The sequence below is a fragment of the Mustela erminea genome, chromosome 4, assembly GCF_009829155.1.
Source record: "Mustela erminea isolate mMusErm1 chromosome 4, mMusErm1.Pri, whole genome shotgun sequence".
NCBI classification, from domain to species: Eukaryota; Metazoa; Chordata; class Mammalia; order Carnivora; family Mustelidae; genus Mustela; species Mustela erminea.
In genome coordinates this window covers 87,850,029-87,864,538 of record NC_045617.1, presented here as the reverse complement: position 1 = coordinate 87,864,538, position 14,510 = coordinate 87,850,029, and the positions used below count along the sequence as shown (strand labels likewise).

The following is a 14,510-nucleotide window of genomic DNA, read 5'->3' as shown; positions in this document are numbered from 1 at the left end:
GGAAGAAAGAAGACTTGACACCATCCTGCTGTCACCATCAAGTACCACATACCAGCTAATCTACAGGGTGTGTGTCTCAACATTGAAATCCTACTTATTTTCTTGATCAAGTGGTTAATTGCTTATTAAGTAGCAATAAGAACATGGGTATCTTATAAACAGATTTCCCCTGCCCTTCATTTCACCCTCTGCCATATTCCTTGTCTTCAGAGAAGGGAAGAGGCATTCATTTACAAGTAACCTCAAAAAATACTTGATAAAGGTCAAGATGGGTGGGAAGTTGGCCTGGGAGAGTTAGTATCCTGTGTTGCCTAGACAAGCACTGGGTTAAGCCTCCCTTCCACTTTCTATTGTCATGGCTTGGCTCATAGCCTGGGAGCATCCCTATTCCTAGGACAGTTCACTGTTCCTAGTAACTTCTAAATGCCCGAGTTCCTTAAAGAACCTGTTCACAGAGAAACCACACTACTTTTATTAATGTTGCTATTTTTCTTTCTTAAAAAAAATCCAACTTCACATAAAATGCATTTCTGGACATATTTCAAAGATCTGCACAGACCTTGGGTCTGAGGTTCTTTGCCTCAAGCAGCCCATTTGGGGAAATAAGTAGGCCCTTCTGCCCCTCAGATGCCTGATGCCCATATATGGTTGCCGTTTCTTTCTTTGCAACTCACTTTACTCTTTCCCAAGAGCAGCCTTAGGGAGAGCCATGGCTTAAGTGATTTACAGCATGAACAGTGTATTTGGAGTCCTTGGAGGACCTGTGCATTAGGATTGGTTGGTGTCCAATGTTGTCCAGCTCAAGTGGTATTAGGAAGTCAGGCATGTCCCAGATGGCCGTACATGTCACTGCTGTCTCCTGGTGGCAGCAGGCAGACCTAAGTGAGAAAAGAGAAAGCATGTTACTGAGAGCCCACTGGCCCCAAACAATGAATTTTCTTTTGAGCTAGGGTTTCTGTCTGCCCTCCAAGCAAGTTTGAATTTCTCCCCCACAGTCTCCTGTGATTGCCACTTTACCCGGCATTAGGTGTGTTGTGTTCATGTTTTGGTGTGGTTCATACAGGGAAAACCCCAGAAGATCCCTACTTTAACTAGAGTTAAATATATGGTTAAGTCCTATTCTGTCATTTTTCTTTTAAAGATGGAATAAGAAAAGGCAAATTTTCTTTAGCAAATGCCCATTTCTTAGTATTTTAATTAAGCAGAATTGTTCTTTTGGGCTTTGAGATTACAACTCGATTTCATGCCAAATTTTTTTTTTAACTTGGTACATTTTAACCTTTCCCTTCAGGAACATGAATAACAGCATACAGGGAAGCATGTTAATGGATCCAGATAATACGGTTATGCACAATAACGGAAGGAGGCTTATAGTGTGGAACATGTCCAATAATATTTTATTTAAAAATAATTTGACTTGGAAGTGGACTTTTCCCTCAAATGGATTAATCTATTTTATTTCCATTTACATTAGCATAAGATACAACCCTCAATTATCTAAAATTAAAAGCTCCCTTTAATCCTTGAAATGCTTAATTTTTATAGCAGACTTAGCTATCTAATTACTCAACTTAATGGAAAAACAACAGTACACACACACACACACTCACACACACACAGGACTTGCTGGCTAGGCAGCTGGAAGAAGTAGCCTGTGGCTCTGAAAGGTGTTTAAGAAGAAAGTATACTATAGTTAAGATTAAACTACCAGTCATCATTCTGGAGAGTCTATGTAGGCTCTATAATTACAGTGATAACACCTATACTAATAAAACCTTCAAGGAATTTAAAAGTTTATTTTGTATTTTCAGAGGTCGCCATTAAAAATCTGTTTTTACGACTCCTCACCACCACTCGAGTGGTACCTGATTTTATGTGAGCAGAGTACAACATAGTATTACTTGACCTATTACTTTGGGTAGGTACTTTTTGTAAAAAATGGCTTAAAATTGTGTCTTCTCAGATTGGCGAGTGCTCACGTGAAGAATTACCCGGCGCCCTGTGTGCATGTCTAATAGCAGACACCTGCCAACATCATACTCCAGAACACTGATATTTCCCAAAACGTGTCTATGACACCACCTCTTCTCTTAAGAATATTGAGAGTGAGAGACACCAGAAATAAATTGAATAGCTTCATGGAAGCATGCTGCTTTATGTTTTATTAATACGTGAATTGTTCCAGAATTGAAATTGGAGAAGAGGGTGGTAAAAGACCCTTTTCTCTGTTTCTAGAGGATTTTGATCATAAATCGGGGCTTGTGGGGGGACTTGGTTTTAGCATTTCTACGGGAACAAACTAGATGAGACCAAACTCGAAAAAAGTTAGTGAAGGATCTTTTACCCTCTTTCCTGAGGGTAATCGGCCTGTTTGTGTGAGAGTCTAATTTACCCTCAGCAAGAGGCCAAATTGGCCTTAATTGTGTCCTAATTATTTGCTTAAATAGCTAATCTTAACTTCCAGTCCTCTGATCACATCTTGATATCTGTAGGAGGCTATGTCTGAGCTGCTGTCTAATTTATAAACCTCTTTTTAACTCTTTCATCATTCCTGCATAAAAGAACATGTTGCTGTGATAGCCCCATTCCTGAATTCCACATTTTTTTTTATCAGCTGTGCTGAGGTCTTCTCAAAGTAAGAAAAATGTTCTTGCATTATACATTCACACAAATTATTGGTCTCCTTCAAAGCGGAACCATTTGTTTGAAAACATGAAAGCGTCTCTGGCAATAAATAAATAAGCTGAATACAAATCCATTTGGGGACTTTCAAAAGTACCAAAGATAGAAAAAAAAATGTCCCTAAACAAATGAAAAACCTCTATTACAGGGCATGGAAGGGTAAACTTGCAAGAAGGGGTGAGGGTAGGGTGTCCAGAAGGTGTCCAGAGTAAGTCTGGACTCGTGCCCATGGGGGCATGCTTATGGAGTGAGGGCTCCTCTCTGCTGTTCAGTAACAGGTCCTTGCACCACCCAGATCTGACCACAGCAAGCCATTCTGTTTCACCAAAGCTTTCAGATTCCTGTCAACACCTTGAGTATTCCAAGGTATGGGAAAACTTCATTGGATACAAAAGGGTAGAAGCGAAAAGGGTTTAGGGAGAGGAACTGAGGAAAGAGAAGAGGAAATGGGGTCTCCTAAAATGTTTTTACAGCCAACCGAAAGCAGAGAAATGCAGTTCGTCGGGGTAGGGCGACAAACCAAACCTACCCCTCATCCCACCTGCCCTCCAGCCTTCTACCTTAGTGACGGGCTAGGGACACAGCCGTGGCACCATGACTCACGTGAGGCTGGGCCCAGAGGCCTACTTCAGGATGTCCGCCAACTTCTCCTCGTAGTACAGGAAGTTCTCCTGAATGTCCCCCCAGGGCTCAAAGGCCTTGGATTCGCCCTCTTCCTGCTCCACAAAATTCTGCCAGACGTACTCGAAGTCCTGGGGCTTCATGATGCGCAGCCGGCAGCCGGCCTCCTTTAGCTTTCTCAGGGCAGCCTGCACTTCGGGCTCTTCCCACATGAAGAGGCGCCCCACCAGGATGAGGAGGCGCAGGTTCTTGGTCTTGCCGAGGGTTCGCAGGATGCGGTCGGCGCAAGCCGCGCAGGGGCTGGATGACACGTACCAGGTGACGTTGTAGCGCAGGGCCGGGTCGAAGGAGGGCAGGATGGTGTTGAAGAAGGCCTCCTCGGCGTGGTTGGTGGCGTGCTCGTCTTCCAGGTACCCCCGGGTGGCCTGCACCTGGCCTCCCTTGGCCTGCGTTTCAACCACGTAGCACAGGAAGGTCTTGTTCCGCCCGGAGCTGTACTCCACATTCCGGAACTGGAACTTAAAGTAGTTGACGGGAAGCCTCTCCCTGTGGGACGAGGGGGCAGAGGGACGGGAGAAGAGAGAGGGATGAGCTCCTGTTCCTCGGACCAGCGGGGAGCAGGTGGCTCTCCAAACTCGGTGCCTTGGGGTACGAGGGCCCTTCCTGTCAAAACAGGCCTTGCCCAGGCTGAGGACAGGGACAACAACAACAACAAAAAGGAGGGAATACAGAAGGGTTTATCTGGAGGAGAGGAGAGAAGTTGGAGGTGCACGTTCCAGTCACCCCAGTAGGGAGACCGTAGGGAAGGTTTCCAAACCCTCCATCATCCCTCCAACACACAGCACACTCCTACATTTCTGAATGAGTCACTACTTCACCTGGCGACACATCAGAACCACCCAGAGGACTCGGCACTTGTCAGAGCCTAGGCCCCACACCAAACCAATGAAATCAGAATGTCTAGAGGGGACCCAGGCACCAGTATTTAAAAACAAAACAAACAAAAAACCACTCTCCAGGTGATTCTAATAGGCAGCCAGGTTAGAAAAGCAGTGTTCTAATAGTAATCTTACAAGATAGCAAGCATATAAAATTTCTCCTGCTAGAAGAAGATGAAGATTTTGCAGAACATTTCCTGCTTCCATTTCTCTTCCCTGCCACTCACTGCTAGTGTATCTCAGGCATGGCTCGGCCCACCACTCAGTGCCCTTCCAGTAATTGTTTCTCAAGTCTGGCTTTTCCTGCAGGTGAAGGGGTTGTCACACGATGAATGTCCAAGATTTTTTTTTTTTTTTTAATCTTTGAGAGTACCTTGGTATGCTATAGCTTGTATAGTCATTTCAAAATCATAAAAGACTTGGCCTCTGCCCTCCAGATGCATCTAATCTAGCAGCTCGACTCTAGCTAAGAGCATTTGAAAACTGCTGATTTTTTAAATTGCATAGGGAGCATGGAGGATGTGGGATGAAGGTTCCCTAACATTTAACCTTGATTCAGAGGGCAACAGAGAACTGTTACAGGCTCCTGAATAAAGAAAGCCGTAATGAAAGTGATGTCCATGGAAGATGACATGGTAGCTTTAGGCAGATAGAGCGAGGCTGGGAAAAAGCCTGAACTGAAACAAGCCTGCTTGGTGTCTTAGGATCGCCAGACTTGGTGATAACTATGTCCAGGGGCTTCGAGGGTGGGATGGTTGATTAGGAAATGAAACCTGCAGAAAAAGGTCAGGTTTAGGAGAAAGTTCAGTAGTAAGAAGGAGGGGGAGATCCAGGTTTCAAAAGGGGTTAGAGAGGGCATCAGAATTGATTGTTTCTATCTTTATGTATGTCTGCATCTCTCTAAAATAGGGAAGCCTTTTGCAGGTTAGGAGGCCAAGGGGAACAAGGAGGCTTTCACAGGAGAGACTGAAAATATCACAGGAGAGGAGGGGATTGAGTACTGGCTTGGGCAGGCTGAATGTTTTCTTTTTTTTTTTTTTTTTTAAGATTTTATTAATTTACTCATCAGAGAGAGCGAGAGAGCATAATCAGAGGGAGCAGCAGGCAGAGGAGGAAGAAGGCTCTCCGCCAAGCAAGAAGCCTGATGTGGGACTCAATCCCAGGACCCTGGGGTCATGAACTGAACCAAAGGCAAAGGCTTAACCCACTGAGCCACCCAGGCATTCCTGAGTGTTTTCTTTTTAAAAAATGTAATCTCTGGGGGCACACCTGGGTCGTTCTTTCAGTTAAGCTCCGAAGTCTTCACTTCTGCTCAGGTCATGATCATGGGGTCATGGGATCAAGCCCCACGTTGGGCTCCCCTCCAGATATCCTGATTTCATTGGGTTTGTATGGGGCCCAGGCATTGACATTTATAGAGTCCTCTGGGTGGTTCTGATGGGCTCCATGCTCAGTGGAGAGCCTGCTTAAGATTCTCTCTCTCCCTCTCTCTCTGCCCCTCCCCCCTCATGAACTCGCTCTAAAATAAATAATCAAATAAAATTTTAAAAAAGGTAATCTCTGTGGTTGCCCCAGAAGATATCTTGTGGCAACCATTAACCCCACTGTTACTTCTCTACATGCCTTCCCTTTCTAACTCGTGGGACTACAGGGAACTCCTGGGTGTCCCAGGGCCTTGGCTTCTTAGGGATAAGCAGCAGGTGCCAAAGAGCGGTGTGAACATGAGCTATTTCCCTGAAGTACTCCCTGCCCCCACCATAAAATTGTCTCCACCCAAGTTTCCATATCTCTTCCTGTCAAGTTAAGTTTCCATTGTGGAGATGGATATGTTTGAGGACCTGGCCCCAGGATTCCTTCAGGCACTATATTTAGCTCTCTAAACCCCTCTGTCCCTGATTGGATGTGTTTATTATTTACTTAACATTTCGGAAGAATGGATGGCCTGATGATTCCCCTCTCCTGTTTCAATCCCTATTGGGAGTTCACTCATACTGAGCTCTCCCCAATTAAACTCACACTATAAGACCACTCCTGGATTTTACAAGTTGCTAAATGGTCCCTTCACTTCCTGGAATGGCTTATTATTTTTTCTCCTGAGAAGCACAGAGCTTATCTTTCTTGCCCAAACACTTTGTGCTCTTCAAGGCCTTCTGCCAGACATCCCCTGCCCCCAAGCCTAGTCCAGAGCTGTGTGTATGATGGATTCTCAGGTGAAACCCTTGGAAGTATTCATGACTGTGTGGTTGATTGGGGTGTCCCCAAAGTTGCCTGTATGACCCCCCTGGGTTTCCTTCTGGAGCTCCCAAAAGCTTTGCTCCAACTTTGCCAAATATAGCCCAGCCAAGACCGTGAATTTGGCCCAGCATGCCATTGCAAATTGGCTGGCTGGTCTGAGGCTGCTGCTTTTCCCAGCTTCTCTTAAGCTCTGATGTTTTCCCCTCCTCCTCTTCCCTTTGCAAGAGGAGAGGACCCAGAGAAACCTGAAACCCAAGGGAGAGGAAGAAAGTTCACCTCTCTATAAATACCGGTTTCCCTCCCCTCTGGCAGGCAGCCCCATAGTCTACTCCATGCCTCAGCAGAGGCTTTTGGACTAGCTGCCTAAGGAAGGGAAATACTTTCAAGAAGAAAAGAGAAGTCAGGGAGGGTCTTGGCTCCCAGTCTTTCTTTTGGGCTTGCTCAAAAACTGGGCTTTCTTGGCTTCTCAGTGGGCTTCTTGCTTTTCCAGAAGGAACATAAAGGTCAAATAAAGTTCTTTGGGCCTCCCACAGGCTGAAACAGCCAGGCCCTGGAGAGGACCCAGGAGAACAGAGGTGGAAAAGGTCTGAAATCTCTCCAGGGAGCTAGACAACATGGCCACCTCGGGTGATTTTATAGAATCACAAAATAAGTCAACACTGTTATGCCTGCTAGCGGAAGAAAGGAAAACAGTGACACTAATTTCTTAGATAATCGCGAACGTCTTTTCTTCTTTTTTCTAATAGCATGATGCCTGAGTACTGTAGTGACTTATAGCCTTTATTCTTGCCCCCAGCGGGTGTTTTCCTGCTGAAATGGGGTGTGCGTGTGCCTGCGTGTTGGAGTGGTGGTCGGGAAAAACATGCTAGTAACAGATTTCTTCACCTGGATTCAGTCACAATATCAGGCACAAAAGCCAAGAGGGTTATTCCTCCCCCTCCCCGGCTTCTTCAAGCACTCCTTCCTCATACTTTCTGCAGACATGTCACTCATACTTCATCTGCTGAGACTCAGCCTCCTGGGTCTTGCAATTCTCTAAGCAGGAAACCAAAAATCCTAATCTCTGGGAAAGACCATTTAGATCACGGTTGACTTGGTGGAGGGACAAGGGTTGTGAATATTTCGTTCACATTTTAAAAATATTTGCACTCCCTAAGCATAAATCTATACATAAAAGAGAGCAACCTGCACGATAGTAGAAGCTCTGAGATGGAACATTTGCTCCAAAATGATCCATGGAGTGGAAAAATCTACTTACAGATCATTGAGTGTTGACTTGGTTCAGATTTTCTCACCAGATCTCTCATGATCTACTTAAAAGAGGCAGACGTGCTGGTTTCTGTCTCCTTCTCCCTTTTCCAGACCACTTGCAAAGTGGATGCTAAGGAGTGGGCCCAGGAAGAAGGAGGAAAGAAGCAGACTTCTAACAGCCCAGATGGGTTTTGCCAGGCTGCTGGCTCTAGGGTTGTAATTCTGGATGGGATTCTGCCCTAGGCAAGCCCTGAGCCCCTGCCTTTCCTTTGGGAGGCATTGTCTTCACACTGGAGCTCTGAGTTTCCCCCAGCCTCAGTGGAGGCCAGGGTGGCCAGAGTCGGTGGCTGTCTTCTGGTTTTCCCTGGAACAAGCCTCCCCAGCATGCTTTGGAGCCCAGGGTGAGGTGTGAGAGGCTTGCAGGATTAACGGCCGAGTCAAAGGCCCCCACTCCTTGCTGTCCCTTCTCCTCCGAACCCTGCCTTTCCTCTCGGTGTGACCAGAGTAAACCACTGGCAGCTAAAGAAGCAGCTGAAAGGACAGTCACAGTCTGTGCCATTTATCTCTCTTTCATACCAGTCCCTCTGCTTGCAGGTTGAGCGTGATGCAAATCATACGCAACACAACTAGAAACAAACAAAGACAAACACACAGCCAGAGGTCCTGCTGGGCAGAGCCATAGTCGCTCATCACTGGGGTGGAAAGATGAGAAGACAACTAATTCTGGTGCCCCAGAGCTTCCCTAAAGCATGCGGGAGCTGAGAGGCAGGCATGATCTGAGGAATTCTCTTCTATGCTGAGCACGCCTGGCTCTTCAGAGATCTTGACCTGCTCTCCTCCCAGAAACCCTCCCCACAGCTAGTTCTTTACCCTAATGGCTGGCAGAAAGACTACCAGACGATAGGAGTTCATTCATTAGTTCATTTATTTATTTAACAAGTATCTACTAGGAGCCAGGCACTATTCGTGGTGCTGGAGATAAAGCAGTTTAAAGTCCCTGTCCTCGTGGGGAAAACGGGCAGCACATAAATGATTCCTATTCAGTAAATATGTGTCAAATACAAGAAACCTCCCATTTATGGCTTTTTTTAGATGCAGTGTGGTGACTTGGAGTCAGACAGTCTTGGGGTTTATGCCCTACTCCATCCATTAGTTTTGGCCAAAATACTCATACCTCTGAGCCTTGGTTTCCTCATCTGGAGGATAGGTCGAGTAACCCCACCCCTCAGAGTCTGGACAATGGTCAACACTCCAGAAATTAAGGCTGGTACTGTCGGGTGGTGGCTTCTCTGGGCCTCAAATCTTACCCCTCAGAGCTGAATCTTAAGCACAATCCTCTCTACTTTTCTTCTTGTAGTTAGAGGGCTCTTTCTTTCCTGGGTGTGCTGGTTTAACAACCAGCTCTGTGACAGGAAGGGAGGAAGGGAGAAAGAGAGAGGAGGAAGGGAGGGAGAGAGGGAGGAAAGAAAATACTCATTTCTAAGGTTTGCTGATCTTTGTAAACAATCCTGCTATGGAGATTTCAAGAAACCAACATGAAGTCACTGAACACAGAGTTGGAAAGGGATGCGCACAATTGATTCTCGGTCATCGTGAGTTGGCTTTGGTACACTACTGTAGTTTTAGACCTTTTTCTAGCACTTTCTACCATGTAATTTTTTTAATGTTCTTAGGTCTTCTTTCTATCCCAAGTGCCCTATTCAAGCCAGAATCATGACAAGTGGGGCATATCTTCTTATTCCTACCTAGTACACCTGCCTCACTCCTGACTATTTCTCAAAACCTGTCTGCTCTTCTGCTAGCTTGCAGCCCAAATCTAAGAAGCCGTACAGGCAGACTCATCCCCTCTGGGAGTCTCGGCTAGGAGAGGAGCTACTTTGCTGACCCCCTTGATGCCAGGGCATCTGGAGAGGAAAGAAGGGGAAAGCTGTTCCCTCATCCTGTCTCTGCACAGACACAGCCACACCTCTGGGCTATTTTAAGCCATCTGTTTACCCAGAGGGGCCCAGGAGACAGATCTCCACAGCTGTTACTTGTGGCCAGGAAACACTCAGAGCTCCACCTCCCTCCTGAACTACTCTCAGAGCACCCAGAAAACTGCCCTGCTGCATCTCTTTTTCTGAGCCTTGGGTCAGAGAAGCCTCTGAGCCCCGTTGCCTCACAGATGGAGACAGGTGGAACCCTGTTTGGGAAATCTGGGACCCGGAATGAACAAGAGCCCCGTGGAAAGAACACTTGGCTGGAGTCAGAAGAAGAACTGCTACTTACTGGTTCTGTGGTCTTGAACAAATCATGCAATCTCCCTGACTCAGTTTCCCCATCTGTAGAGTGGCAGTAATCCCCAGCATTGTGCTGAAGGTTGAATGGGCTCACACATGTGCAAGTATGCAGTGATCATAAAGCTCTGGGTGGATATAACTTGCATCAGAGGATTTGACCATTATGACCAACTCCCCTGGGAACCCAAAGCATGTTCAATTGAACATAGTCTAATTTTGTTCCAGACCTATCCTGCCGCTGTGCTGGGGAGACCGCAACTGTGGGCAGAGTGGGTGTGCCCATGCCTGTGTGTAACCAAGGGCAGCATGGACCAGCAGACTTAGGGGTGAGGAAAAGGATCTCCTTCCATAGAGGACCACTGGGATTGTGGACTCTCCTGACCTAGTAGCCCTAGGCTTTCCCTAGGTCTATATTAATCTGTGCTCTGCTGTTTCTTTAATCCTAGGACAAAGAGGAGACATTCGTTTGTTGAGCACGGGTGAACACAAGTTCCAGGCTCTTGCCTGAATTCTTCCCTCAGGAACTATGGTGCGTTTTTCCCTCAGGTTCTCTTAGAAATCAGAAAGTGTCTGAGCTGGAAGAGACCTTAAGGATCAACTTAGTGTAACTTCCTTATGTTACAAATGACCAAACTGAGGCCAGGGCTGGAAAATCAATTGCCAAGCTTAAAACAGCAAGTCTGGAGGACCACCCGGGGCTCCTCTGCCCCTGGGGGCACAATGCCTCCATTCTTCCTGAAATTTCTCCTAGTGTGGACCTTACTCTACCTGTGGGCATTGTTGGCGATTTCCATCAAGGAAGCCTTGGGGTTGAGGGAGGCAATGTGGCCCTATGTAGTCCCTTCTTATTCTTGGCCTACAAACTTTGCCGGGTCTTTTACAAAAGGAACAGAGAGGAAAGAGGAGGAAGGACAACTTGATTTTATTCCTGGAGAAGGCATAATCTGGACAAGACAGAGGGATCCTGTACGTAGGCCCTGGAGACCCTTTGCTTAGGGTCCTTTTTCTTCCTTGGTGCTTGGCCAAGGGCAGAATACCTCTTCTGGCCAGAAGCTCCTGGGCCTGGATGATGACCTGCACTGTAACTACTCTTGCCCTTGGGGCAGATGTGGAGAACCCCTGGGCAGACTTGATTCAATATGGAAAAAAAAAAAAAAAAAAAGCTTCTCACTCAGCCTTAGGAAAGAGCAGATCTGTTTTCCCTGTCTTAGGATCTTCCATTCCAGAGAGAAGCTCTAGAGAAAAGTGAGAGCCATACAGAGAGAGGAGACCCCCACTCAGCAGCGAGGAGAATTGAGGGAGAAGGTACTTTGACCGGGACCATATTTAAATTTGTCTGGGTCATCCCATGTCCTTATCCAATTCCCTGGAACTAGACAGCCTGTACCCAGAGAGGCAGGTTGACAGCCCGCTACCAGGAGGCCTGAGCAGTGGTTTTATTCTCTGGGGCCTTGTCTCCGGGGAGCTGCTCCTACCTCCCCCTGGGCGTAGGTGTTGCCTGAGAGGCCAAGAGAGATTTGCTGCTGCCCCCCCCCCCCCCCCGCCCCCATAGCCCCTACCAGACTCCTGGCAGCAGGACTGGGACCCTGACCTCTTCTGTTCCCATCCTGAATTTCCCCAGCCTGCCCCCAGCCCACACTCTTCTGGGGAGGAGGCAACCGGACCACACCCAGCTCTCACCCTGTGACAATCTCAAAGGGAGGCAGTTCAATCAGCTCCTTCAGCTTCTCAGGGTCATCCAGATTTTCCACATCCTCACCATTCTGGGAAGTGGGTGCGGCAGGCTCGGCGGCCGCAGTGGCCCCAGCGGCCCCAGCGGCCTCTTCTTTCTGAGCCATGGAGGGGTGGTGGCTCCGCAGGCACTGAGAAAGGGGAGAGGCAGCGAGTTCCCAAGGCCAGGGCCTGGCGGCAGAGTCCCAAGCAGCTGTCAGCAGCTAAACCTGCCTGGGGACAACGGGAAGAGGAGCGGGCAAGCCAGGCTTAGTGTTGTCACCTCCTGGCCACACAGGCTTTATAACAGGAGCCCTCAGCCCCTCCCCCAGGCCCTCGCCCTCTATCTTTTTTTAATTGAGTGACAGCGGGTGCCGGGATGGGGGGAATGGAAAATCTGGCCACTAGTATCCCCTATTTATCAGTAAGCAAAGACAGGAAGCTGGCAGGTGGGGATGGCAAGGCCTGCTCTCCCTTCCCCCACTGGCTCACACATATATTCATACTCTCTCCCTCCACCTTATATCCTTCCCTCTGTTTCCCCATGCAACCCTTTAGCGCCCCGGGGTCTGTCCGGGGCGATGGAGAATGGGATAGAGGTTGGGCATCCCGAGATTTGGGAGAGACGCTCTCAGAGGTGCAAGCAGGGTGAGGTTTGTGTTGACCAAGGGTGCCTGCAGAGAAACCCTGCCCCATTCGCCTGCGGAGACATTGGTTCAGGAAAGGAGGGCCCTGAGATGGGATAGGATAAGAACTTGCAATGTGGAAAGAAACCGTGGGTTATTACTTAAAGGGAACAGATGCTAATTTGCCAGTTATGGCCCCATAATGCTGTGTTGGTTCTCAATCTCCAGTAGTAACAATACTGCTATTTACAAGCTTAGAGGTTATTTGTTTATTTATTTATTTAAGATTATGTATTTATTTATTTGACAGAGGGAGACACAGTGAGAGAGGGGAATACAAGCAGGGGGAGTGGGAGAAGGAGAAGCAGGCTTCCCACGGAGCAGGGAGCCCCATGTGAGTCTCCATCCTAGGACCCTGGGATCATGACCCAAGCCAAAGGCAGATGCTTAACAATTGAACCACCCAGGCGCCCAAGCTCAGAGGTTTTGAAAGAGGACATGGCTTATGTGTAAAATCAGACTTAATGCTCTCAACAGCCCCGGAAGGCAGTGTGTATCATCCCTTGTTTCATGTAGGGGAACTGGGACTCACAGAAATGATGGTTAAGGGCCTTGCCTGAGCTCATACAGCCCATGAGTGGGAAAGCCAGGATTCAAATCCAGGCCTTTTTACCAGGATTTGAAGCCTGGACATTTGACCTCCAAACTGTGTTTCCTCTAAGTCGGTCCTTTATTCATTTAACAAATATTTGTTGAGCATTTACTATATGCCAGGTGCTGTTTCGGGTACTGGAATATGGCCCAGAACAAAACAAATGAAAATTCTTGCCCTCACAGAGAGTGCCCTCTGTGCCCTTGCCCTCACTTGAGAGTGTTGGACAATGTACAAGATAAGTGATCTATCTATCTATCTATCCCTCTATCTCTCTTGTCTGTTTGCTGGTGTTAAGTGCTAAGGAGAGAAGGCAGGTTAGAGGGACAGAAGTGTGAAGGGGTTGTGTGGTATTTTTATAGAGTGGCCAGGGAAGGACTTTGAAAAACAGACAACTGAGAAAAGATCTGAAGGTTATGAGGGAAATATGCTTTGTAAAGAGAAAGTGGTCCAAGGGGAGAAAGAACAGGTGCAAAGGCCCTGAGGTGGGATCATTCCTTGTGTTTTTGAGGAGCAAGGAGATACCTGTGTGGCTGGAGAGTCCTAGGATATAAGGCCAGAGATAAGTAAGGGCTAGATAGATAGGGCGTTATGGATTTGTCAAGGACCTTGACTTTTTCTCTGAATGAGATGGGAAGCCATTGTCTTTGAACAGATGAAACACATGGTCTGATTTATATTTTTACAGGATCACCCAGGCTGATTGGTTGAGAAGAGGGCAAAGGTGGGAAAGACGAGAAGCAGAGGGACCAGTTACAAGCCTGTGAAAGGAATGAGAGACCCCTGGAGCCCCTGGAAAAATCCCTGAGCTAAACCAGCATTGGAAGATCTATGGATCACATTCCATATGGATCACTTTCTCAGTTCCCATCTTGGATGCTTAGCAGAGGCCACAGGTGTTTATGTTTGGGGCAGCATGAAAATTCTAGACCATTCTCAGTGCAGTGGAAGGCTGGGGTCAGGGTCACCTAGAGGTTGAAAGTGAGGAACCTGGAAACTTCAGGAACTGCTGGAACCCAGCACCAAGTGGGTTGGGTGGCGGTGATGGAAAGGGAGGGTAACCTTCCATGGTCTGCCCAGAGAATAGGAGTCAGATCAGTTTGGAGTATCTGAGGCTTTGGGGCTCTCTCCCCAGGGAATTTTGAGCCACACAGGGCCCCATGAGTAAGAGGCCAAACATTTAGGTCTTCCTGGATGGTCATGGTTTCTACCTGTTGTCCAGGAATTATTACTACTGGTGCCCCTTGCATTCTCCAGAGCGCTCTGATATCCACCATAAACTAGCTGGTTCTCCTACTTCATAGGTTTGCTACTGAAAGCATTTACTCTGAGATTATTTTTTTCAGGTGTTTTTTCCTGGGTGTCAAGCACGGAGTGGTAGGAGTAGTGCCTGTGTCCAACAAGAAAAGGCAGTGATCGCTGATACATGGCGGACCCACATTATTTATTGTCATCCCACAAACACACAACAGTTCCATGCCAAGAGGTCACTTCCTTCTTTTATTTGATCAACACT

At 47.4% G+C, this 14,510-nt stretch overlaps 1 protein-coding gene across 1 annotated transcript; it reads right to left on the bottom strand.

Moving 5' to 3' along the window:
• Positions 1-448: 448 nt before the first annotated feature.
• On the bottom strand, positions 449-12,009 carry APOBEC2 (apolipoprotein B mRNA editing enzyme catalytic subunit 2). The gene is made up of 3 exons (XM_032339881.1): positions 11,687-12,009; positions 3,286-3,849; positions 449-878 (listed from the first exon to the last, which is right to left on the bottom strand). The coding sequence occupies exons 1-2, from the start codon at positions 11,842-11,844 to the stop codon at positions 3,306-3,308; spliced, it is 702 nt and encodes a 233-aa protein (XP_032195772.1). The 5' UTR covers positions 11,845-12,009; the 3' UTR covers positions 449-878; positions 3,286-3,305.
• Positions 12,010-14,510: the final 2,501 nt, after the last annotated feature.

Excerpts from the sequence above, each read along its gene's own strand:
- APOBEC2 (XM_032339881.1), bottom strand. The coding sequence starts at position 11,844 with ATGGCTCAGAAAGAAGAGGCCGCTGGGGCCGCTGGGGCCACTGCGGCC. Across the intron at positions 3,850-11,686 it reads CCCTTTGAGATTGTCACAGG|GGAGAGGCTTCCCGTCAACT; the intron begins GTGAGAGCTGGG and ends CTCGTCCCACAG.